At 41.8% G+C, this 24,760-nt stretch overlaps 1 protein-coding gene across 1 annotated transcript; it reads right to left on the bottom strand.

Annotated features, from left to right (window-relative positions):
* Positions 1-1,958: 1,958 nt before the first annotated feature.
* Positions 1,959-24,414, bottom strand: STMND1 (stathmin domain containing 1). Its single transcript, XM_004693285.1, has 6 exons — positions 24,334-24,414; positions 14,192-14,372; positions 8,308-8,450; positions 6,719-6,727; positions 3,212-3,343; positions 1,959-2,243 (listed from the first exon to the last, which is right to left on the bottom strand). The coding sequence occupies exons 1-6, from the start codon at positions 24,412-24,414 to the stop codon at positions 1,959-1,961; spliced, it is 831 nt and encodes a 276-aa protein (XP_004693342.1).
* Positions 24,415-24,760: the final 346 nt, after the last annotated feature.

Below are 24,760 nucleotides of genomic sequence, written 5' to 3'. Positions count from 1 at the left end.
ACAACATAGACAAGAGCATACAATTTCAAGAAAAGGCATTATTTGACATTTTTTTAAATGGGGTTCAAGCCAGAGGTGAGGATGGTGAGAGGATTCACCAGAGACAGAGCGGGGAGCAGAACAGGCAGATCGATGAAGTAAGCTGCTGAGGGGAGCAGCGGTCTGGCTGCCACATCATGTGGGTCACCTTCAGGGCCAAGGATTGAACTCACGCTGAGGCGGCTGCCGCTAGCTTACAGTGCTTAGTGCTTTGCCCTAACCCACTGCACCACTAGAGGAGCCTATTTGAATATTTATCAAATTAGGTAATTTTATTTACGACAATTGTTTCAACATACATTGAATGTAATTTTAGGTCATTTAAATTTTATTTTTCTGTAGAGCTCTACATGATCCCCAAATCTTTTGCTAAGTGAACTAACTACTCCAATCATTTTCAGCTTCTCTAATAGTTCGTAAGATTGGCACCAAAATGCAAGTTCATCTCCATGGAAAAACCTCAAGATAGATGAACAACACCATGTTGTTCCCAGGAGATTTTATATCAGTACTAGACTATCAATATTATGGCATATTCAGTTTACAAAAAATAATTTGCCTCAACTCCTTGAAAGTGGCTGTCCCAAACTAATATAGAGGGTCATGTTGGCACCAAGCACCTATAGGGAAATAAGGAACTGACATTAGTTCCTCTTCCCCATTTTTTCCCTCCCACTCAGCCCTGGACCCAACTTAAGTATTTTTTTTCACATGAAGAAAATTTCATATTTTACTGAGTTCTGTGACTTTGATTTTGCCTCCCTACGCTATAGGGCTGAAACTAGAATTCAATTACCTTCAAGATATTGTTATATATGGAAAGCTGTGTGGAGGATCCTCAGAATAATAAAATGGATTTACCACATGATTCCACTCCTAGGACTCTACCCAAAGGACACAAAAACACTAATTTTCCTACACTGTTGTCTATTGCAGCACTATTTACAATAGGTAAGATATGAAAACAACCCAGATGCCCCAAACAGATGACTGGATCAAGAAGATGTGGTCTTTCGAGGAACTTATAAGGTGTGAAAAGCTGGAATGGAATATTACTCAGCAATCAAAAATTATAAACTCAGTCCATTTGTAGCAACATGGATGGAGTTGGAAGGGATTAGGCTAAGCAAAGTAAGTCAGAAGGAAAAAGAAAAATATCAGATGGTTTCACTTATGAGGTAATCTGGGGAAACTGAACAAAGACAAAACTTGTGGGCAAGCATAGATCTGAGGAATAAAGCAGGGGTGGGGTGATGAGAGGAGTCAAAATGGGAGGGAGGAACACAAGGAGCGGTAGTGATAGATCGCAGGTAATGTGATGGTGGAAGAATTACGGGGCCAACATCTGAGGGGAGAAATCAAATATTGTACAAAAAGGAACAACTCTGTAAGAAAATAGAAATAAAAGAACAAAACAAAAGATTTTGCTTTAATTCTTCCTAACACATCTTAACCATATAAAAGCCCAGCCCCTGAACATAGAATACAAGCATATAAGAAGATCATTAATATATGTAGCACAAATCCATGCAATTTGTCTTCAAAGATCCTATGAAGGCGAGCATAGCTAAGGGGCTGGGTTGAAAAGGAAGGATTTTACTTGGCACAAACCCATGGGTGTAAGCTGGAAGTTACTTAAAATAAAAGACATCTTCACAATGTTTGAAGACATGCTGAAGAATACCAGCCTTATCATGTGGAAGCTCGACAAGTCTCCCCTTTCCCACCCCTTAAATAGCACAGCCATTTAATTTACTCAACTAACCCCTGGCCCATGTAGTTCATACAATCATTGCTAAGCCCAAGGCAGAAATCACAGTGGGGTCGGATAAGGCAATCAAAGAAAACATAAAACACACTAAAAGCATCACAACTGGAGAGAATGGTGCTTTATCATGAAATCCATGTAAAATGGTGTATTAGAATATGTCATCTGCTTGGTTGTAAGACATGTCTGACTCCACCATGACCCCAATACCTTCACCATTGTAATTTCTCTCATTTGAGGTTGCTTCACTCTGACTCTTTTTCCATTTCAAAAGCTTCCCTTCCTGCAGGTCAGGTGATTCCAACCCAGAAGATTTCACAGTTGTATGTCCTTTGGCCAAAGGAGCCTCAGGTCTCAGTTCAGCTGAATCTGAGTGGAGGGTCGGGGGCAAAAGTTGGTCACTGTGTAGTCTTTTCCTTATTTCTTCTTCTTTAATCTGAAAAACAGTAGGAGAGAGTGAAAAACAACTGAATAACTTTCTTCAAGTGCAGATTAATATGAATGGGCAGGTATATATACAGTGGAATACTATTCAGCAATCAAAAAGGATAAACTCATGCCATTCACAGCAACATGGATAGAGGTGGAAGGAATTATACTCAGTTAAGTAAGTCAGAAGGAAAAAGAAAAAAGAAACAACCAAATAAGACACAGGGAGGAAAAAGTATGTTATTATTATAATACAAAACACAACACAACACATCTAACAAAAAAGAAACAGACAATTACAACCCAGAAATATCCGACAGGTAAGGGGAACAGAGAGGGATCAGAAGGAGGGAGGAATGTGGGCATTGTGGTGATGACAGGTGGGTGAAGTGGGGGAGGGTGGAGGTAAACACTGTTTTAAAATGAACAGTGGTGTAAATAGATATATAAGTAAAAAAATATATATGAATGGGCACTTATGAGTTTTCTGGGTCCTTGTCCGTCATTTTACAAACTAGTGGAGGTATTTCTATAGAAGGGTACAGACAGTGCTGAGTGTCACCGAGCTTCTGAGCCGTCAGTAGGGTGATGGAAATGAAGGCTGTTAGACCACAGTTCTGAGGCTGGGCTGCTTTCCAGCAGAGTGGCTGACAGGGCAGGAGGAGATCAGAGCAAAAGCTCACAGGCTGTAGCTTCCATCTTCTACCCTGTCACTCCCACCCCCTGCCCTGGCCCCAAGGGGAGTTATTATTTTTTTAATATGAAGAAAACTCCACACTGTACTTAGTTCAGAGAGCAGGCTATTATGTCCTTAAGCTGTCCGATGCAACTAATTCAACCAATGCCAGGATACTGTTTTATTCCTTCCATACGCGGGGTATGAAACATGCAACATAGAAAGCAGACATCATTTCAAGACGTAATACAAATCCGTGTAATCTGTCTCAAAGCTTGCGTTCTCCGTGCGAGAGCTACCTTCCTGCGCTCCTCCGCTACCTGCATCTTCTCATCTGTGTCCTTCATCGTGAACAACTTGACTTCCTTTCTGAGTTTAAGTTTTTCCAGTCTGGCTGGTGGTTTTCTCAGTGGTGTCTCTGTCGGGCTCACCTGGAAGAAGATATTTTTTTAAATGGAGATGCAGATTCCTGGGCAGAGTTGAAAGGCAGGAAACACAGAATAAACCCAGTGGAAAACATCAGTCCTAAAAATCTAAACTTTCTATTGGCAGATTTAAAAAATAACAAGGTGAAAGCATTAATATCTAAAGCTCTAATTCCTGGTAACCACAGAGCTAATTTTTAAAGATCAAAATTTATTAGCTCCCGGCCCTCCCTGGTGGCGCAGCGGGTTAAAGCACAGCACTAAGAAGCTAAAGCCGCTTCCGCATGAGTTCGATCCCCGCCTGCCTGGGAGGTGACCACATGGCGTGGCAGACCTCTCCTGACCCGCCCGCTGCTCCCCTCAGCAGTGTACTTCGTAGATCTGCCTGTTCTGCTCCCCACTCTGTCTCTGGTGAACCCTCTCACCCTCCACATCTCTGGCCTGTACCCCAGTTCTGTATGAATAAATAAATAAAATATATATAAAAAAAATTTATTAGCTCCCAGGCTTATTTATTGGCTATTGTCAAAATGATAAAATATGCAAAGATACTCTAAAGCTGGAAGAGATCTCAGGAAGAAAGAAAAAAAAATAGGCCTAGAGAAAGATGCAAGATGTCAAAAGGTTGTACATGGGCAGTGAGTTTATAATTCGAGGTTAAAGGTTAAACTTGAGAATTTTAAAATTCTCAAGTTGAACTTGATCATTCCTTCCTGCATTCCTCTGTTTCTTCTCTGACTGAGCAAATTAATATCAGACAGATCAGTAGGAGGGTAGGAACAATGTATGAAGAATTTACATGGCTGAAAGTTCTAGAGTGAATAGAACAAACTGAAGATTTCTATCCTGAGTTAAGGAATGAGATAGGGGCCCCGGGCATTGGAAAGTGGGTCTCAAATGAACAAAACGTGCTCTAGGTGTGTGCCTGCCACACTAATAAGTTTCTACAATGAAAAGTTGCGTGCATGAGCCCTTTCTGGTGGCACAGCAGGTTGGAGCACGGCCCTGCTAATCCAAGCCGTGGCTGCTTCGGTGCAGGTTTGATCCTGGGCCCCGGAGCTGACCCACAGGGCACAGTAGACCTCCCCTAACTACCCCCCCCACTGCTCCCCTCAGGACCTGCCTGCTCTGCTCCCCACTCTGTCTCTGGTGAAGGCTCTCACCACCCCTGCACCTTTGACTATGCCCCATTTCTGAATGCATAAATAAATAAATCCTTTTTTTTTTAGAGTTCACTCACTTGTGCATAGTTGAACAAAGTTGGGATCAAGGTTGAGAGAAACTTTGAGACAGATTTTAAAATTTTGTTTTGTTCTGGTACTGTGATTTTGATATACACCAGAAGTTTTTTTTGTTTTCCTTTCACATGCACTAATGGACTATTTTCCACTTATGGCCGACATATTGGACATTCAGGGATAATGTTGGTGACTGACTGTACCCTAAAATCTGTGCCACCATAGAAATGGTGGTATAAAAGAATCAAAAGGGGGATTGGAACTGAGTGGTTGCTAGGAAAAGGGGAAGTTCCAGGTTCCCTGCCTCACCCAGAAGTAGGGTGGAGCTGAGGAGAGAAAAAGAGAGAAGAGAAGGAATCACGGTAGAAGAAAAGAAGGAAGCAGGATGGAGAACTAGAAGGAGACCTGAGGAAGCCACATGGAGCAGCAAGCATGTGACAAAGAAACTGGGCTTATTTCTTGACCCTGGACTGACTAAGGCAGATGTGGGTGAGAGACCTGTAGGGAGGTAACTATGGCAGTGTTTATATTGATTTTGATTTTGCTCTTTTCCTCCCAGATCTGTCTGGCCATTTCTGACCCTTTTCCATGGGTCCGAGCCAGAAGGTGCTTTAATCTTGTGGCAGCTTTCAGGCCTTGCTCTGGGCCAGTCCCTTTTGGGTTGACTTTGCCCACGAGGGGATGGGTAACTTCAGGTGTTTGATTTAGACATTATATTCTTTCTCTTCTGTATTGTATATTCACTGTATTAAAGTCCCTTTAATACAGTCTTGATGCGGCAGATGGCAGAAACTATTTGGATCAAGCAGGTTTGGGGGTTCAGGAGTGCCCCTCTCTCTCTGCCCTGTAACAGATTTATGGTAACCCAAGATCCCCTAAGGAAGTGTTCACCATACTCAACATAGAAGTGTGAATCTTAACTAAAATGAGGCAATTGGAGCTTGGCCATGACTTGGGCTTTCTGGTTGTAGGGACTAGCCCAAAGGGAGGCCTGGAAATCATGTTCCTCCTCCCTCTTGTGGGTGTTAATCCTAACTAAGCAGCTTCATCGTCTCTCAGTGCCTTTTTTTTAAAAAAGATTTATTTATGTATGCTTACAGAACTACGGTATAGGCCAAGGGTGATGAGAAGATTCACCAGAGACAGAGCGGGGAGCAGAACAGGCCATCTGAGGAAGTACACTGCTGAGGGGAGCAGCAGGCGGGTCAGGAGAGGTCTGCTGCACCATGTGGGTCACCTCCGGGACCGGGGATCGAACTGGCACTGAAGCAGCTGCTTCTAGCTTGCAGTGCTGCATCATAACCCATTGTGCCACCAGGGAGGGCCCAATCTGACTTGTTTTTAGCCATTTCTATCAAATCTGATTTTTCCTTAAAATTATTACTAGATATTTAAAGCATGAACTGTTTAATACTATTTCCCACCCCCCCCCCTTTTTTTTTCTCTCCTATAATTACTTAGAGGACCTGGAAATGACATAGCATGTCTAAGCTACAGTGGTGTTAAGAAAGTGTTATTTCTTTTCTTAATATGAATCCCTTTCCGTTCCTTCAACATTCATTCTTATCTCTTTATACTGACCTCATAACTTTTCCCCAAATATGCGAGATGTTTGGTATCTGACACACTTAGGTTTTCAGCTTCAGTTGAATTAAAAGAGATGTTACCCAGACAATGAGCAATTCCATTGCTCCTTCATGTACATACGCTTTTTGAGTTTAATATTAGTCCTATAAATGAAATGTGATATATCTAGGAATATTTTAGAATCCTCTTTCACAATGAATTGGGGGGGGGGCTCAATTTCACCCTTTATAATGAATTGGAGTTTTGTGTGAGTTTACTGAAACTTCAGGGAAGTGATTCTCAGCCTGGGCGACCCACAAGTAGTTACTATCATCATCACTTGGAAGCTTTCAAAAGCCTTTGCGCTGGGGCCCCGGTAGGGCCTGGGTAACTGGATTTCTGAAATCTTCCTTGGTAATTAGAATGAGCAGGAAGGCTAACGTTCACTGCATTGGTTAATAAAACTCAAAACTGTGCATTACTGCTCTGGCAAGTTGCGCTCATACAGGAATATCTTGGGCCAATTCCAAAGCAAAACAAAATGTCTCATTTTTGACTACCTCTGATATCCCGTAACATTTAAATCCTTTGAGAACACACCAATTATACACCTGACAACCATTCCATTTCTTTATAATATGAAAACAAGTCCCCATCTTTGGTTCACTTAATGATGCTAAGGAAAACCAAGCTGAGTTTCATTTTTAATAGATACATCTCTTTTACAATGCAGCTCGATTAATTAACCTTGCTGACACTTTTGCGAGGCCCTGTCTGAACATAAGTCTGAATGGATGTTTGAATCCCTGAAAAGTGTTTTAATCCTATTCCCACTGGCCTTTAGCAACAAAGTTCTGTAGCAAATTATTTCCACAATCTACCCTCCTCCACATTGTTCTGTTTTTTCTTTTGCCACAGTTTTTTTTTCCCCCCTAACCATCAGAGACTCACAACTAGGAAAAATACTCTTCTGCCTATTAAAGACCCATCTTGCTCTTAGTTCTTTTAAACAAAGACAAGTTATTCCAAATGCCTTGGATCATAATAGCATTGTACAATGTAAATTGTCCTGGTCTGGACCTTATCTTTCCCACAACCACCCACCTCTGCCTTCATTGGGACAATATGTTGACAAGGTCTGGCAATCTCCCCTTTCCCCCAAACACGTATTTTCCTTATTTAAAAGAAAAATGCTACTTAAGCTTGTATTCATGAGTTCTCAGCATTTTCTACACATTGAGAAGGAAATCATCTTTATTTAAACACCAAGAAACTTGGCATCGATGACAAATTTGATTTGAATATTCTTTTTTATTTTTAATAGACTCTTTTTCTGCAACAGAGATTGAAAATCACTGTGGAGCCCTAGATATAATTTGGAGTCTAAATTTCCACTATTACTACAATATTTCTTTATTTCCCTGTCCTTTCATTTTTTTGTGTTATTTCTTCTCACCTTTCTTCTATCTATGCAGCCGAGTGCTTAAAAAATAAAAACCCTAGCAAACAAGAAAATAAGCAAAATAACAACAATAAAACCTCTTTGCAAGTTTCCCCAGAACTTACTTAAAAAATTAAGAATTCAAGACTTTGTCCACAATCAGGTAAAATTAGAATAAACATATTGTTCATATGATGGTAAAAATAGTAAGCGAATCAAGATAAATCATCAAATACAATAGCATAACATTTTCAACAACTGCAATACTTCCTAATGTTGGACCTGAAATTGCGTATATAAATGTGTAAGTATATCAGTTTTAGTTTTGGCATTTAGGACTATGTTCTTATAGAATAAATCACCGTTCATATTCATTTTATATTCACAATGTTTTGTATATAGGCAGTGTTTAATACAAACTGCTGAAAGATTGAAGGCATGATATTTAATGGGGCTTTTTGTGTTTCAAATTTAGTAAAACAGAAGCATGCTTTATTAAAATCATTAATCATTGATAATAAGGACAATTCTTGAATCAATTGAGAACAATGCTGTGTGGAAGATCATGGAAATTCACAGAAGAAAAAAACCGGCTTAGATAAATGCTGTTATCTGTGCTGTGACTTTACGATACATATCCTAGAAAAGAATAATTTATGATCAATCATACTCTTTGCTATTTTTAACTATCCACTAATGTTAATTACAAAATTACTTGCCATGACAAATGATTCTCCATTTCTAAACACTTTGTTGTGGCTTTGGATTATTCCTTGAGTGATTAATTCCTCCAGGATGTCTGATGACTTTTGTCGCTCCCCATTCTCTAGAGGTTGGGATTTATGGATTAATCCATTGGTCACTAGGTCTTCCAAAGGAAAGGGAAGAAAGAAAGGGAAATATAAGCATGAAGATTTAAAGGAATGCGTTCTAAATCCTGCTATCAAATTAAATCTTAGTCTCAACCTTCTTACCTAAAGATTTATTTCTATTATAAATCATTGGAGTTCTTTGAAGTTCAATTTCTTAATGTTCTTAAAGAGGATACTCATCAAAATAATGCCCTGTTTACTTAACAGATTACATGTTAACATAACAAAAAGTCTTTTATGTGCTGCTATGTACTATTTTCTTGTTGTAACGACACTTAGACACTTGGGAACAACAGCATGGACTTTACTAATTATGAAGCTAAACCCCAGCTTGGTATGAGCTATTCTTTCAGTGGCTCTCATGAGTTGCAAACAGTTTGGTTTCTATGCTTTGTATACAAAGGATAAACAGCATGATGTTGCCAAGAGACTTCTAGTTCTGCAACCTTGAGTTTACAATTGCGCCATCTGCTAAATCGACATAAATAAAAGTAGGTCTCATTGAAGAGTCTGAACTAAATCAGAAGTAGAAGCCAGTGACATCGGCTACATTTTTATTAGTGTTTTTAAAATGAGCACTGAAATAGTTGATAAGGGATTATAAACTGCTCTCAGGAGAGAGACTCCTCTTGGCAATCACTCAGGTATATGAAAAATCAAACAAGCAGCTGTTTCTGCTTCAGCACAGAAATGTGCATGCAGTCTTTGGAAAGGAGCTACTTTCTATTTTGTGATCACCAGGTAGTCCTGATGGTAACCAAGTGCATTCCACAGAGTGGATGGTGCCCTTTTATGACAATTTCTTCTTCTTTTTGAAGATTTATTTGTTTATGCATACAAGAACTGGGGTATAGGCCAGAGGTAGGGCATGAGGGTGGGGTGAGGAGAGGACTCACCAGAGAGGCCATAGGGAACAGACATACACTGCTGAGGGGAACAGTGAGACAGGCGAGGTCTGCTGCACCGTGTGGGTCAGCTCCCTCTCTGGGAATGGAACTCATGCTGCAGTGGCTGAGGAGATCTTCATAGCGCTGAAGTGCGAAGATAGACACACACACACACTCTCTCTCTCTCTCTCTAACCAGATGTCTTTCACTTTAGAACATGAGCCTTCCTGTTAGAAGATATTCTTCTAACTGATCCTGCCAGTAAATGCAGCAAATTCTCTGTAATTTCATTACCTTGCCAGTGCTGTCTTCTGTCCATGTAAGTGTTTGAAATAGAGCTAAACCTCATTTTGAACTGCTCATTTTGAAGTGGTAAAACATGTCGTTCAGATAAACTGCAAACTTGAGAAACGGGGAAATTCAACAACAAAAAAATGTAGAGGCTACTCCTTTTAAAGGAATTAGAAAGATTTTTGTATTAGAAGGTGGTCTTACATAATAATAATGACTATTGAACTCTGCTATGCCTGGCACCATACTAAATATTTTATATTTAAATATGTAATTCAAATATGATATTTAACTAAAATGCAAACTCTCTGAGATATTATTATCCTTATCTTAAAGAGAAACTGATGTGGCCCTCCCTGGTGGCGCAGCAGGTTAAAGCACAGCACTGAGAATCTAAAGCCGCTTCCGCATGAGTTCGATTCCCGCCTGCCTCGGAGGTGACCACATGGCGTGGCAGACCTCTCCTGACCCGCCCGCTGCTCCCCTCAGCAGTGTACTTTGTTGATCTGCCTGTTCCCCGCTCTGTCTCTGGTGAAGCCTCTCACCGCCCCTGAGCCTCTGGCCTGTACCCCAGTTCTGTATGCACAAATAAATAAATCTTAAAAAAAAAGAGAGAGAGAGAAACTGATGTGAAAGAGGCTGATTAACTTGCGTATGTGGAAATGGGTAGTAAATGAAGTAATCACATTGGAAGCCAGTCTATTTGACATTTTTTTAAAAAGATTTACTTATTTATTCATACAGAACTGGGGTACAAGCCAGAGATGCGGAAGGTGGGAGAGCCACCAGAGACAGAGTGGGGAGCAGAACAGGCAGACTGTCGAAGTACACTGCTGAGGGGAGCAGCGGGCGGGTCAGGAGAGGTCTGCCGCGCCATGTGGTCACCTCAGGGGCAGGCGGGGATAGAACTCATGAGGAAGTGGCTTAAGCTTCTTAGTGCTGTGCTTTAACCCGCTACAGCACCAGGGAGGGCCTATTTGACACTTTTTTTTAAAGATTTATTTATTTATGCTTACAGAACTGGGGTATAGGCCAAGGGCAGTGAGAGGATTCACAAGAGACAGAGTGGGGAGCAGAACAGGCAGATTGACTTAAACACACTGCTGAGGGGAGCAGCGGGCAGGTCAGGAGAAGTCTGCCGTGCCATATGAGTCAGCTCCCTGGCTGGGGATCAAACTCTTGCTGCAGTGGCTTTGGAGAGCTTCATAATGCTGTGCTTTAACCCGTTGTGCCACCAGGGAGTGCCCCTGACTTTATTTTTTAAAAAGATTTATTTTAGAGTCCTCTCTGATATTGCAACAGGTTAAATCAGCACTATGAAGCTATCTGAGGATTGGGGGAGAGTAGTGTGTGAAAAAAAAGAAAAGACTTATTTTATTTATCTATGCATATAAGAACTGGGGTGTAGGCCAGAGGTGTGAGGGTGAGAGCATTCACCAGAGACAGAGTGGGAAACAGAACAGGCGGAATGATCAAAATACACTGCTGAGGGGAGCAGTGGGGAGACAGGAGAGGTCTGCTGTACCATGTGGGTCACCCCCTTGGCTGGGGATTGAACTCATGCTCTAGTGGCTGTAATAGCTTCATAGTGCTGAGACTTTTAACACCTGAGCCACCAAGGAGGTTTTAAGTCTATTTGACTTTAACACCCTGCTCTTTACTACCTTACTACACTCCTCAAATATATCACATTACAAGCTTCCACTAGATGTTTTTTAAGTCATCATTGACATCTGTCCCTAACAAAATTATTTTAACCAGTTCAGGCTTCTTTTTTTCCTAAGAACACCAAAGTATTTAGCTTGACATTTCCACTGGGTAACCTATGCATAGAGGTCCAGATTATGTCAGTAATTTTCATGATTTTTTTGCTCATGGGACAATATTAGGAGAATGTTTAAAAATAACATTGAGTTTCTTTCTGGTTATAAAATAATATACAATTTGACTTTTATAAATTTGACATCATGCTGAGCATACTGTTTTGATCCCTATGTATTTAACATTTACATTCGCATTTGTTCGTGCCATTAGAAATCCCTCTGAAGCATAAGTGTAAAGAGTGACATCTAGAAGGAAATGTGGGTGAATTCATCTTTAACCTTCATGCAGCAAAGGCTTTTTTGTGTGACTCAACATCCAAAGTCAAACATGTTTGAGAAACTTCACAAAGCAAATAATAAAAAAAAAAGTCATATAGATACTGTGTTCTTCCAGATTTGATGTCCGAAGCAGGATGCAATATTATTTTTGGTATTCTTGCTGAAGACATATAAACTAAGGATAGATCAGGGAGCCCCAAATCCAGGAACATTCTATAAAATAAATGACTTAGATCTCCAAACATACCAAGGTTATAAAAAAAACAAACAAAGTCAAACTATAAGATTGCTCCAAGCTAAAGGATCGTAAGCTACATGACAACTAAATTGAACAAGAGTTTCTGGGTTAAACTGTCAACCAGAAATCTATAAAGGACATAACATGTGAAAACAGAAGCTTAGATATGGTCTGTAGATGAGATAATAATACTGTGTTAAATGTCTGATTTTATCCTTGTATTGTGATTTGTAAAGAATGTGCAAGGGGTTAAGTATCAGCACTATCAAGCTATGGGCAGCCACTATACAAGTTCAAGCACAAGTTCGATTCCCAGCCCTGGGGGTGACCCATATGGTGCAGCTATTCCCCTCAGCAGTGTATTTCAGTCAGTTCACCTGTTCCGCTCACCATTCTGTCTCTGGTGACTCCTCTCACCCCTGACCTCCATTCCTGCATCTCTGGCCTACACCCCAACTCTTGTATGCATAGCTAAATAAAATAAAATCCTTAAAAACAAGAATGACAGGGCCCTCCCTGGTGGTGCAGCGGGTTAAAGCACTGCACTGAGAAGCTTAAGCCACTTCAGCATGAGTTCGATTCCCGCCTGCCCCGGGAGCAGACCACATGGCGAGGCAGACCTCTCCTGACCCACCCACTGCTCCCCTCAGCAGTGTACTTCGTCGATCTGCCTGTTCTGCTCCCCACTGTGTCCCTGGTGAATCCTCTCACCCTCTGCATCTCTGACCTGTACCCCAGTTCTGTAAGCATAAATAAATAAATCTTTAAAAAAAAAACGATGTCCTTTTTAGGAAATATATACTGGTATATTTAGGAATAAAGTACAGTTATGTCTATAACTTACTCTGAAAAAATATACTTGTATATGGGGGGGGCAATATGATTATGCAAATGTGATGTAATGTTAACATTTGTGGAAAAATATAGGGCATTCTTTTATTGGGGGAACATTTCTTAAATCTGAAATTCTTCAACATGAGTAATTTTTAAAAGGAAATATGTGGGAAATTTGAAATTTTTAACATACATAGACTGCCCATGTGAAAAGCAGGGATACAGAGAGGAAACTAGGAAAGGAACAAGCATAAAGCACAGGGCACTAGTGTTATTTATTCTGTGATAGATAGTTCCTGAAAATGAATTCACACTACATTTTGGAAACAGGGTCTCTGGCACTTTTTCCCTCCGGAGCTGGGCTCTCTTAGCTCTCGCCTACTTCTAATGCTCTCACCTGCGTACCTGGAAGGATACACCTAGGTCCAGTCTTACTGAAACCAGAAATACTGAACATGGAGGCCACAGTCTGGGAAGGATCCCCAACAGGAGAATAAATTTAGGAACTGATTAAACACACAGAGCGAGGTTTGCCTCGCATGGCATCTTCCCACTTCCTCCTTCAGATGTCACAGCTTTATTACATCAAAATCCCAAATCATGGGCAATTTGAAAAGTTAGGGTAACCTGATTGTGCCATGGAAATCCAAGGAAAGCAATCTCATTTATTAAGCCATCTATTTTCCAGGTTTAACTGGTGTCTAAGTGTCTAGAATGACGAAAAATAAAATGAAGGCTTTCTCCCCTAATAAGACAGTGTACTTTTCCTTGAGATCTGTTAAGTTCAACTTGCTTCAAAGGCTGGTAAAATATAAAGAGTTCTTAAATCAATGCCAGGGAAATCAAACAACGCATAAACACACCATAGGAAAAAACACCAATCGTTTCTGAAGCATTCAGCAGGTTATAATTGCTTTGTTTATATCTTTGAAAGATTCTTTTAATGTATATTTTCTGATGCTTTAGATGGAGAGAGACAGGAACCACAGACTAATGTAGGTTTTATTTATTTTTTCAAATAAATAAACATAAGCTGTTTCCCTGGGGAAAATGTTAACATATGGGAGTTTAAAGGAATTAAACCAAAGTCTGTTCAGCATCTATTCTTAAGGCCTGATCTCAACCACCAGTGAGGGGTTAGTTTATATGAAAAAAAGAAAAAATAATTAGTTTATGGACAAGAAGATAAATGGATAGCATTATTTACTCACATAATGTAGACCTAAGGCTCAAGTCTACTGACTCAGAGACCTTGCTCGATAGAGCACTCTCTGCCCCACAAAGCTGTAAAAGTAGGTCACTAGACACTTACTATAAAATATATTTAATAAAATATATTTAGAGAACAAGTACTTAATGGAAATCAACATGAATGAGGTTTTTACCTGAATTCACTTTTTCATTTCTTTCACTGGGACATGGAGAACATTCTGGAATAGTTCCAGGTAAGCTTCCTAACTGGTCCTGTGTTCCCAGGTCTTCAGGGCTGCCCACGGTGTCACTGCCCAGAGCAGCTTTGGTCTGGGGTCTGCAATTCTTCCTGGAATTAGTCACATCAGCACCAGCCTATGAAAGGGAAACAATCTTGTGAGTCAAGATTTCTTAGACAATGTTTTTTTGGAGAATGAAAACCATGCTGTATGATCTGCTTTACGAATATTTAACCAAATAGTATCTGTGGTAATGGTGTTCTGGCAGAAGGGGCTTTGCAGATGTGATTAATTTAAGGAACCTGAGGCAGGGAGGGGGTCCCTGATTATCCAAGTGAGTACAAAGTCCTCACAAGGGGTTCTCATGACAGAAAGTATCCCAGAGCTGCATAAGCCATTTCCTTGCCACAGCTTTCTCACCTTGTTTGTTCTCTTTTCTCTTGCCCTCTCTCCATTCACCATCTTATTGCTTCTGAGTTTTTGGTGGAAGACTGAGTAGTAAAGAGACACAGTAGAAAAACGAAGTACCATTCCATACACTAAAGCACTAATAACACCTTCCATGTCTTCATCCATGTGTGTATGCTCATACAAATATTTTAAAATACATCAGACTTATATGAAAAGAAGGTTGCTACCATTAGTCATTGGGGAGATGCTAATAAAACCACAGTAAGATTCTACTTCACACCTACTAGAAGGACTGTAGTGAAATAGACACATGATAGGAAGTGTGGGTGAGGCTGTGGACAATCAGACGCTCATACAGTGCTGTGGGAGTGAAGAGCGTATGCAGTTAGCATGGAAAATAATTTGAGAGTTCGTTAAAGAGAAGCATAGCGTTGCCAGATGACCAAAAAGTTCCATTCCAAGGTATATACCCCAGCAAGATAAAAACACAGTCAGGGCCCTCCCGGTGGCACAAGGGATTAAGTCTCAGCACTATAAGGCTATCTGTAGCCACTGCAGCACAAGTTCAATCCCCAGCCAGGGAGCTGACCCACATGACGCAGCAGACCTCTGCTGTCTCGCCTGCTGCTCCCCTCAGCAGTGTATTTCACTCAATCAACCCGCCTATTCTGCTCCCCACTCTGATGAACCCTCTCACCCACTCACCACCTCTGACATAAACCCTAGCTACAGTATGCATAAGTAAATAAATAATTTAAAAATTCACAAAAATGCATCCACAAGTGTTTATTGATTAATATTAATATTGTTAATTAACTATTAATTAATATTATCCTTTACTCTTTATCTAAAAAAGTGGAGACAGCCCAAATATCTATCAACTGATACATGGATACATTAAATGTGATATATCCCTAAAAAGGAACGTTATTCAGGAATAAAAAGGAATACAGTGCTATTAGATATTGAAACATAGATGACACTTGCCAACATTATGGTAAGTGAAAAAAGCCAGCTCCAAGAATCAGTCCATTTGAATGAAATATTCCAAATGAACAAATTAATTGGAAAAAAAAATGGACTTAGTGTTTGTTTAGGAAGTGGGGGGTTGGCTGCTAATGGAAGGTGGCTTCTTTTAGGGAAGACACAAGTATTCTAAAATTAGCCTGTGATGATGGCTGTGCATTTTAAATGGATGAGTCATATGATATACTGGTTATATTTCAATAATGGCATTTACAAATAACATCAGATTATATATTACATGATAGTCTATTTCTGTAATCTGGTTTTTTTCCATTAACACTATGCCAGGCATTTACCTATACCAGTGCATAGAGGCCTATTTCGTGTTCAATTTAACTGTGGAAAAGAGTTGTTTATTTGACTATTGCATTATTGTCCATTATTATTCAATTATATCACTACTTATTTAGCTAATTCCTATTGGAGGATATCTAAGTTGTTTTTAACTTTTCTTTCTTTTTCTTCTCTTTAAGGATTTATTTATTTATGCATACAGAACTGGGGTACAAGCCAGAAGTGCAGGAGCAGTGAGAGGATTCACCAGAGGCAGAGTGGGGAGCAGAACAGGCAGATCCATGAAGTTCACTGCTGAGGGGAGCAGCAGGTGGGTCAGGAGCCGTCTGCAGCACCATGTGAGTCAGTTCCCTGGCCAGGGCTCGAACTCACAATGAAGCAGCTGCTGGTGAGCTTCATGGTGCTGCACTTTAATCCATTGCGTCACCAGGGAGGGCCCTGCTTTTTTAACGTTTCAATACGATAAACATTCCTGGCATGATAATCACTCATATATAGTACCTTTAACTCACTTGACAGCTCCATGAAACAATTCCTAGATGTGACCCACTGGGTCGAAAGACATTCATGCTTTATATTAATAGGTGTTTCTAAAGGGTCATCTGTAAATCCCACTTTCTCATTTTCAGGACGTTCTATTTCTTTATACAACATCACTTTGAACTTGTGGAGTTCAAAGCATACTCAATATGGCCTATCTGTGATTTCATGTCTACTGACTCCAAATGCTGGCCCATGTCAAAGCCGTCAAAGTCCCAAACAAGAGACATGAGAAAAGTGTAATGAGATTTTCTAGGGTATCCTATGATTATTCTAATTGTCCAGGTGAAATTTGGTTACACATAAACTAATACTTTGGCAGGGAACATGGGTGACAGAGGCGGGTCCAGAAATATCAGGAAGGTGCATAATAGACCTGTCAACCCTTCTGTTTGAGGCCTTTTAGCTTCAATAGTGTTTCAGAGTCATTTAAATGATTACTCTAGGTACTAAACAGAAAACCTTCCCTTTAGCAAAACCATATAAAGTAAGACATTGCTAGGAAGGCGTTGGTACTTTTACAGTAATAAAATCATAAAGGTTTTCAAAACCTAAACACATTTGGCCATTTTCTGGAGCCATGCCAGTTGGGAGTCTCTCAGAGACTGAGGAGAAATCACAACAGCTTGCCTTCAGGGTCCCATCACCTCCCATAATTCCACTAGAGATTCTTGTGTCTTCTCAGGGTGACTCTCATAGTTCCTGATCACCATGTTTATATAACAAGATCACTCTAGCTAAATCTATGTCCGTTCATTGTGCTGACAGTTAATTCATTTGTGGCTTGCTGACAATGAATTTGCTCTGTGGCTCAGGATGACATGGGAAAATACGAAAATCAACCGACTGAACAAGCAAACGAGTAAGCAACAAAACCTCAATGGATGTGAAATGTGAATCAGCATGAGGAGACCACTGGAGAGCAACTTGGGCCTTTCCCTACTTTTCTTCATCTGTCATTCTTCATAGAATGACAGTCTTCCTTGCAGTCACTAAATCACCAGCCAAGCCAGGAAAAGATTCTTTCCATATAATGTCACATGTTCTTTTTTTTCAAGATTTATTGATATATGCACACAAGTGCTGGGGTTATAGGCGAGAGGTGAGGTGTAAGAGGCCTCACCAGAGACAGAGTGGGGTGGGGGTGCAGAACAGGCAGATCTAGTGATATACACTGCTGAGGGGAGCAGCGGATGAGACAGGAGAGGTCTCCTGTGCCAGGTGGGTTAACTGCCTGGCTGGGGATTGAACTCATGCTGCGGTGACTGCAGACAGCTTCACAGTGCTGAGACTTAATTCTCTGTGCCACTAGGAAGGTCCTGTTCTTATATTATTATATAGCAGTAATAACTGTGTCAGACAGGGTCTCCTTTTGCTGGATTCTATGTAACTATGCTTGTTCTAGAAAAAGAGATCCTGTCTAATGTTGTTCTTTCAGCGACTTCCAGTTGATTATGTAGGTATTTAGAGGCTGCCCCTTTTTTATTTATGCATAGGTACCTGGGGTACATACAGGCTAGAGGTGCAGGAGCAGTGAGAGCATTCGCCAGAGACATTGGGGAGCAGAACAGGCCGACTGATGAAGTACACTGTTGAGGGGAGCAGCGGGCGGGTCAGGAGAAGTCTGCCCCGTGCCATGTGGGTCACCTCCAGGGAAGGGGTCAAACTCATGCTCAAGTGGCTTTTAGCTTCTTAGTGCTGCATTTTAACCCACTGCACCACCAGGAAAGGCCCTAGAGGTTGTTCTTAGACAGAAACCATTCAAATCTCTTAATTCAACGTAGACATTATGTTTGCTGCAGTTGCCAAGTCAGTTAAGTTTTGCGAGTTCTCCATTGTCCTTTCAGAGGCTCCTGGTTGAGTCTCAAGGTGAAGATTGTGTTGGACAGTCTTCTCCTTCCAAGTAAACTGTTAAAACCCAATATCTGCAGTGATGGTCTGACAGGTATTTTCATAAATTATTTGGGGGCTTTGCAGAGCCCCCATTTTTAAACCTAGCAAACACTGAGCTCTGCCCACGGGTTCATTCTGCCATTAACAGTTCTCAGAACGCGACAAACTTAACAACTGCAACAAACAAAATGCCTATGTTTGAACTGAAAGAAGACTTGAAGATTTTTGGTCTGAAAATGGCTTTCCACAAAGGTTGCTGGCAACTCCAACTCAGACTAGATTTCAATGGTACAACCCTGAATGATTTCCCCTTGGTTTCATCAAAGCTACTAATCCCGTCCTTAGCAAGGATCTTTATCCCTTTATTCCTGTTTAGATACAGTGTGCCTTCAGGCCTTTGAGTATCCAAAACTGAAATTGCAGCAGATGAAAACAAGCTTTCAGCATAAAATAACATATTCCGGTCTTCACTTTCCAAAGGAGAAATTTAAGGCTTTTTCATTTTGAAAACAAAGAATGTCTTTCAAATATGTTATCTGCGGATAACACATTCTGGAAATTTTAACCCAATTCATAATCTAGACTTGAGAATAAACATAGTTCAAAGACCAAATATATTTACAAATTAATTAGATCTATGCCCCTCAGGGATGTGGCAAAATAGCTTTCTTGATCGAGTTTGCATGAAGAGCGAATATTTCACAGGTTTGGGAAGTCCTTGTGCAGTGTGCTGGAGGAGAGACACAGGGGTGGCTGGAAGGGTATTCTCTCCTTGAAATAAAGTTGTAGCAGAACAGATTCGGTGTGTTTCTGCATTTCATGTCAGTTTTCTTTTATACTTCATTGTCTTGGGGATAAACATTTTAAATCAATTTCAGAATTGAAAAACTGAATCCTTCTTTTTTGAAAGATTTATTTATTTATGCATACAAGGACTGTGGTACAGGCCAGAGGTGTGGGAGATGGGAGAACTTACCAGAGAGAGTGGGGAGCAGAACAGGCAGATTCTACTGAAGCACACTGCTGAGGGGAGCAGTGGGCGAGACAGGAGAGGTGATCCACACCTCCCTGGCTGAAGAATGAACTCATGCTGCAGGGGCTACCCTTAGCTTCAAAGTGCTGTGCTTAACCTGTTGTGCCACCAGGGAGGGCTGAAAAACTGAATTCTAAACTCACAGCATGGGAGTAATCAGCATGTCAAAGAAAGTTACTCTCTTTAACTTAGACAAGTTTGTTTTGGTTTGTTTGTAGTTTTGGTCTGGAGACAACATCATGCTGTGCTCTAAAGCATTTGGGTAACAAATTTTCCCAATAGCTTGGAGGAAGTGATTTGTCAAGGTTCCCTGGTGCTTGGACATTTTTAAATCAAAGTATTGGAAGGGACATTTTATAAATATATTTGTTGACATATAGGAAGTTATTTAGTTTTCAAAATTTAATTTCTTCTAGTTTGCTTTTAATGAACAACAACAACCATTAAACACACTCAGAAATATCATCTTTCCAAAAAAGTTAAATTACTTTAAGAAGTAATTTAGTATCTTTTACAACAATAAACAAGAACTTCCTTGTCAATGATTAGGGCAAAGCTGTGAAGGATCCTTGAGAGCATCTATTTCCATCTAGACTCTTTTTTTTTAAGACAAATAAGAAACTTTGAGTTAATCACTTAGAAGAAGACTATTTCTCCAGCTAAGAAGAGTTCTCTACTTTTTATGCATAAATTTATTGCAAGAGCTTCCCACCGCTTTAGACTAAGGCAGAAGCAAAGAGACAGCCTGTGTGTAGACCTCAAGAAGTTTGATTCCGAATATTTTAAAGTTGTGAGCTAAGAAACATCAATATTTCACACAAGCAAACATGTTCATTTCATTTTAAAGACACTGCTGAATTCCTGAGCTCTCAGTGCTATGCATTTGTTAGCAAAAACACAACTATCCTTGTATAGAGTGTTAAATTAATAATCAAACTTTTCCCAGATCAGATTTCCAAAGTCAAGTGCTTGGTGTCAGGAAAGAGCTACATATGTAAGTAGAATACTAAGCCTATTTTCAGGACATTTTTTTTTTTAAGATTTATTTATTTATGCATACAGAACTGGGATACAGGCCAGAGATGCAGGGGTGGAGAGAGGATTCACCAGAGACAGAGTGGAGAGCAGAACAGGCAGATTGACAAAGTACACTGCTGAGGGGAGCAGTGGGCGGGTCAGGAGAGGTCTGCCGCGCCATGTGGGTCACCTCCGGGGCAGGCATAGAACTCATGCTGAAGTGGCTTTAGCTTCTTAGTGCTGTACTTTAACCTGCTGTGCTGCCAGGAAGGGCCTTATTTTCAGGACATTTTTATATTGAATTTCTTCTTGCTGACTATCATTAATTTTGTTTTTTGAAGTTTTATTGATTTATGCTCACAGGAGCTGGGTACAGGCCAGAGGTGGGGAGGTTTGGAAGGATTCACCAGAGACAGAGTAAGGAGAAGAACAGGTTGACCTGCTGAAACACACTGCTGAGGGGAGCAGAGGGTGAGACAGGAGAGGTCTGCTACACCATGTGTGTCAGCTCCCTGGCCGGGGATCGAACTCATGCTGCAGTGGCTTTGGATAACTTCATAGTGCTGAGACTTAACCCCTTGCACCACCAAGGGTGGACCATCATTAGTCTTCTGTGATTGGAGACATTAAGGAGTTGGCAGAACAAGAAGGGGCATGTTAACAATGGCTCTGTAGTAAGCACCAGAGATACAAAGATTAAAAACAAAACAAAACAAAACAAAAAACAGTTCTGTCCCCAAGAATGTCATAGCTCAGGGTAAGAAGCAACCATGGAAACAAAGAAATGCAATAAAATGTGTTGAGATATGATAGGAGAAGTCTAAGTTCACCTCAGCCAAGGGGTAGGCAGCCACAGGGAGGAGGGGAAAGGATTGGGAAGAGTGGTCTTGGGACATGTGAAAACTTAGGTACATATTTGCAATGTGGTTCAAGAAGAGGGGGAAGAGTGGGCTCCCCTGGTGGCCTGGGGATTAAGTCTCAGAGCTATTACAACAGCCTGAGTTCGCTCCCCAGCCAGGGAGCTGACCCACATGGCCTGGCAGACTTCTCTTGTCTCCTCGCTACTGTCCCCCTCAGCAGTGTATTTCAGTGGGTCTGCTTGTTCTGCTCCCCACTCTGTGTCTGGTGAATTCTTTCACCCCACCCCTCACTTCTGGCCTACACCCCAGTTCGTCTATGTAAAAATTTTTTTAAAGGGGGGAGAGAATCTCTGAAAGTGGATGCAAAAGCATGCAACTAGGAATGAGTTTGGGTAATAGGAAGAAAGGTTTGACTGAAACATGAGCACACAGAGGTGAGACTGGAGAATATGACAGGAAATCAACTCAAGGATGCTAATAAGACATGCTAAGGGTTTAATATTTTGTCTTATAAATAATTGCTGTAATAAGAATTGTAACAATTAATATTAAGTGCTTATTCTGTACAGATATTGGTCTGAGCATTTCATGACTCTCCAAAACAAATATTGATAGTATTATTACTCTCATTTTGCAGAGAAGGGGTCTGAGACACAGAGAAGTTAAATAACGTGATCTAAGTCACATAGCTCACAAGAACTGACTCCAGAAACTTAAACTACTAGTAACATTCATGTTTGAGGACCTACCCAAACTGAAGGGGTGGTCACTTTTTTCAGCAGAGGACAACAAGATCAGATTTTATTTGAGAATGATGGGCCTGGGGGTCAGGAGGATGATGAGTTGGGGGCAGGTAGGGGCGGGCATTAGATGAAAGCCCTTGTGGCTTAATAATATCCAGCACAGAGACAGTGGCTTCTCCAGGAAACTCAATAAGAAAACCAGAAACCCTCCCAGATTGGCAGGAGAGCTGGTTTAGAGGTACCCGTATATTTGACACTCAGAGAGGTTGCTTTTTAGCTCTCCCTCTTGCAAAATTATTCTCAGCCAAGAACCCCGGTAGGGAGCAAATAATAATGGCCAGGAAAGACACAAATAGAGATGAGTTTCTTCTATTGCAGTCTTATATACTCATACCAATAAAATAAGAAAATATACAAAGACTTTTATACAAAACAGGGAAAAGTACGTGGGTTCATACTTTAATGTATTTTTGGAAAAAGAATAAAAGTATTCCTATATATTTGTCCAAAGTAATCACAAATAATAAAGATGACCAAATTATTCACCGGAAGCCCACACACCTAGGAGGAGAGAGGAGCGGTTCACACTTGCCACATGAAAAGATGACACAGGAGCCCCATAGCGGTGGGGGTTGGGTTACCCCATTAATGTGGGGGTTGGAGCTGTGGGGTTAAGAGGGAATGGTGTGCCCTGAGGCCATTACACCCAGCAGCACCGGGTTGGCATGAGCGGGGGAGGCAGCCAGGAATAACTGAGCAGATACTTGGTGTGGCAGAGCAGATACTTGGTGTGCCATGAGGAGAGGAACAGAGAGAGGACACAGGTAAAGGGCTCACTCAAGGAAATATTTTTCTTAAGAAGACAGATCGCAGTGTGAAAGGTAGACTGGCTAGCATGGCTTTTAGGGAATTAGGGAGGCAAGAAGACCCAGGAAGAGGTTAATTGGGCCCTAGGAAGCAGGCAGTGGTATTTGGGGTAGAAAGAGGAGGGCAATTAAGAGAGGTGGGCATGTGGACACAGCCTCCCCTAGGTCACCGGGTGCTGATCCGGATCTCAGCCTGGACTAGCTCGGTGGTTTTCTTCTATGCTTACAGAACTTGGGTACAGGCCAGAGGTGCAGGGGGTGAGAGGATTCACCAGAGACAGAGTGGGAAGCAGAACAACGAAGTACACTACTGAGGGGAGCAGCAGGTGAGACAGGAGAGGTCTGCTGTGCCTTGTGGGTGAGCTCCACAGGCGGGGATTGAACTCATGCTGCAGAGGGTTCTGAAGCAGATGCGGCTCGCTTCAGAGTGCTGCACTTTAACCCATTGTGCCACCAGGAAGGGCCTGGGGTTTTGGTTTTGATGTCCCCTAAGAGTCCAGCAGATGGACCTCACACCCAGTGGGTGCTATATAACTACACTGAGTAGTGTGTTGCATGTGGCCTGCTGACAAAAAGTATCTGCTCTTTAAACCATAATTCTGGAAGTGCCCTTGAAGAAAGGTGACCATAATCCTCTTTTGCTGTGAACAACAGTATGGACTTAAGTCAGATTGGGCAAAGTTATTAATAGTGTTCCCTCTCACTTTCAAAAGTAACCTGTTTTTGATGATGTAGGGTAACCGAATCTGCAGGTGACCCCTGTGGAAGAGACCCTTGCAGATACCTAAGGAGAGTTGGGGTGGGGGTTCTCTTCACCACTCCAGAGGAATTACAGAGGATGCAACTTTAGAGATAGTGCAAGCAGCAGTGAAAAGAGCATTTTGAAAATAAGATTGTGTATCTTCAGCACTGTCCTTAAGACCAGCTGTGCATCCTGTGGCATGTGGTAGGCCTCTCTGGCCTTCAAAGATTCTCATGTGGGAAGTCAGAGGGTACAGACAGATGGCTTCTGAGTTTTCTGCCAAAGCCAAGCAATTCCCAAGGAACGCACTTTCCGGAAACCAATACCTGGTAACTCCCAGGGACACGGCCCTCCCCTGAGGACCGCAGCCCCGCGCAGACTCTAACCAGACTCTCACCGCTCACCCAGTTATTCCTGCTGCAGGAAGTGACCCGCCCTTACCGGCTTTTAAAACATAAACAGCCCCCCACTTAGTCCTCCCCGGGGCGCGGCGGATGCAGCCTGCAGTCAAACACTGGCTGACTTAAGTCATTCCCACCGCGCCCACCCCACTGGTCCTGCACCTGGCTGGCTGGGAGCCCGCGTGGACCCCCACTGGCTCCCTCCAGCTGCCCCCAAGCCTGGCACCGAGGGCCGACCACTTTTTAGGCTGTTTATTTTGGCTAGTTTTACCTTGAAGCCCTCTTCCCAGACCTTCTTTGGCGCGGGGACCTGTCTCTGTTCTTCAGCAGGCTGGGACGGTCCACACCCCATGCTGCGCCCCTGTGCTGGAGAGTCCGAGGTCCTGCACCCCAAACCCCTCACTCGGCTTCTCTCTCCTCTCCCACCTCCTGCACTTGAAGGCTCGGCTGGAGGCGCGGGGACCAGGGTAGTTGCTGGGAACTGTTGCCACAATAAACGGCATCACAGGGACCTGGGATGCCCTGGGCGGCGATGGGACGTTTGTAACTGGAAACTGAAAGATCGCGTCTAAGTCACGACTGGGGAGCAAACTGCACCCCTCTCCAGAGTTAAGAGCGGGGAGAGCCTGCTGCTTGGCCAAGTTGGTTTTAAAAGGATGCTTGTCCTTAGCACCCTGCAGGGACTTATTCCCCCCCCC

Source organism: Condylura cristata, unplaced genomic scaffold, assembly GCF_000260355.1.
Source record: "Condylura cristata isolate star-nosed mole 26May11 unplaced genomic scaffold, ConCri1.0 scaffold00037, whole genome shotgun sequence".
In the NCBI taxonomy this organism is placed as follows: Eukaryota; Metazoa; Chordata; class Mammalia; order Eulipotyphla; family Talpidae; genus Condylura; species Condylura cristata.
This window is presented reverse-complemented; position numbering and strand designations above follow the sequence as displayed.

Coding starts and splice junctions, on each gene's coding strand:
- STMND1 (XM_004693285.1), bottom strand. CDS start 24,414: ATGGGGTGTGGACCGTCCCAGCCTGCTGAAGAACAGAGACAGGTCCCC. Junction 14,373..24,333: donor TCTGGGAAGAGGGCTTCAAG/GTAAAACTAGCC, acceptor TCCCTTTCATAG/GCTGGTGCTGATGTGACTAA. Junction 2,244..3,211: donor TAGCGGAGGAGCGCAGGAAG/GTAGCTCTCGCA, acceptor ACTGTTTTTCAG/ATTAAAGAAGAAGAAATAAG.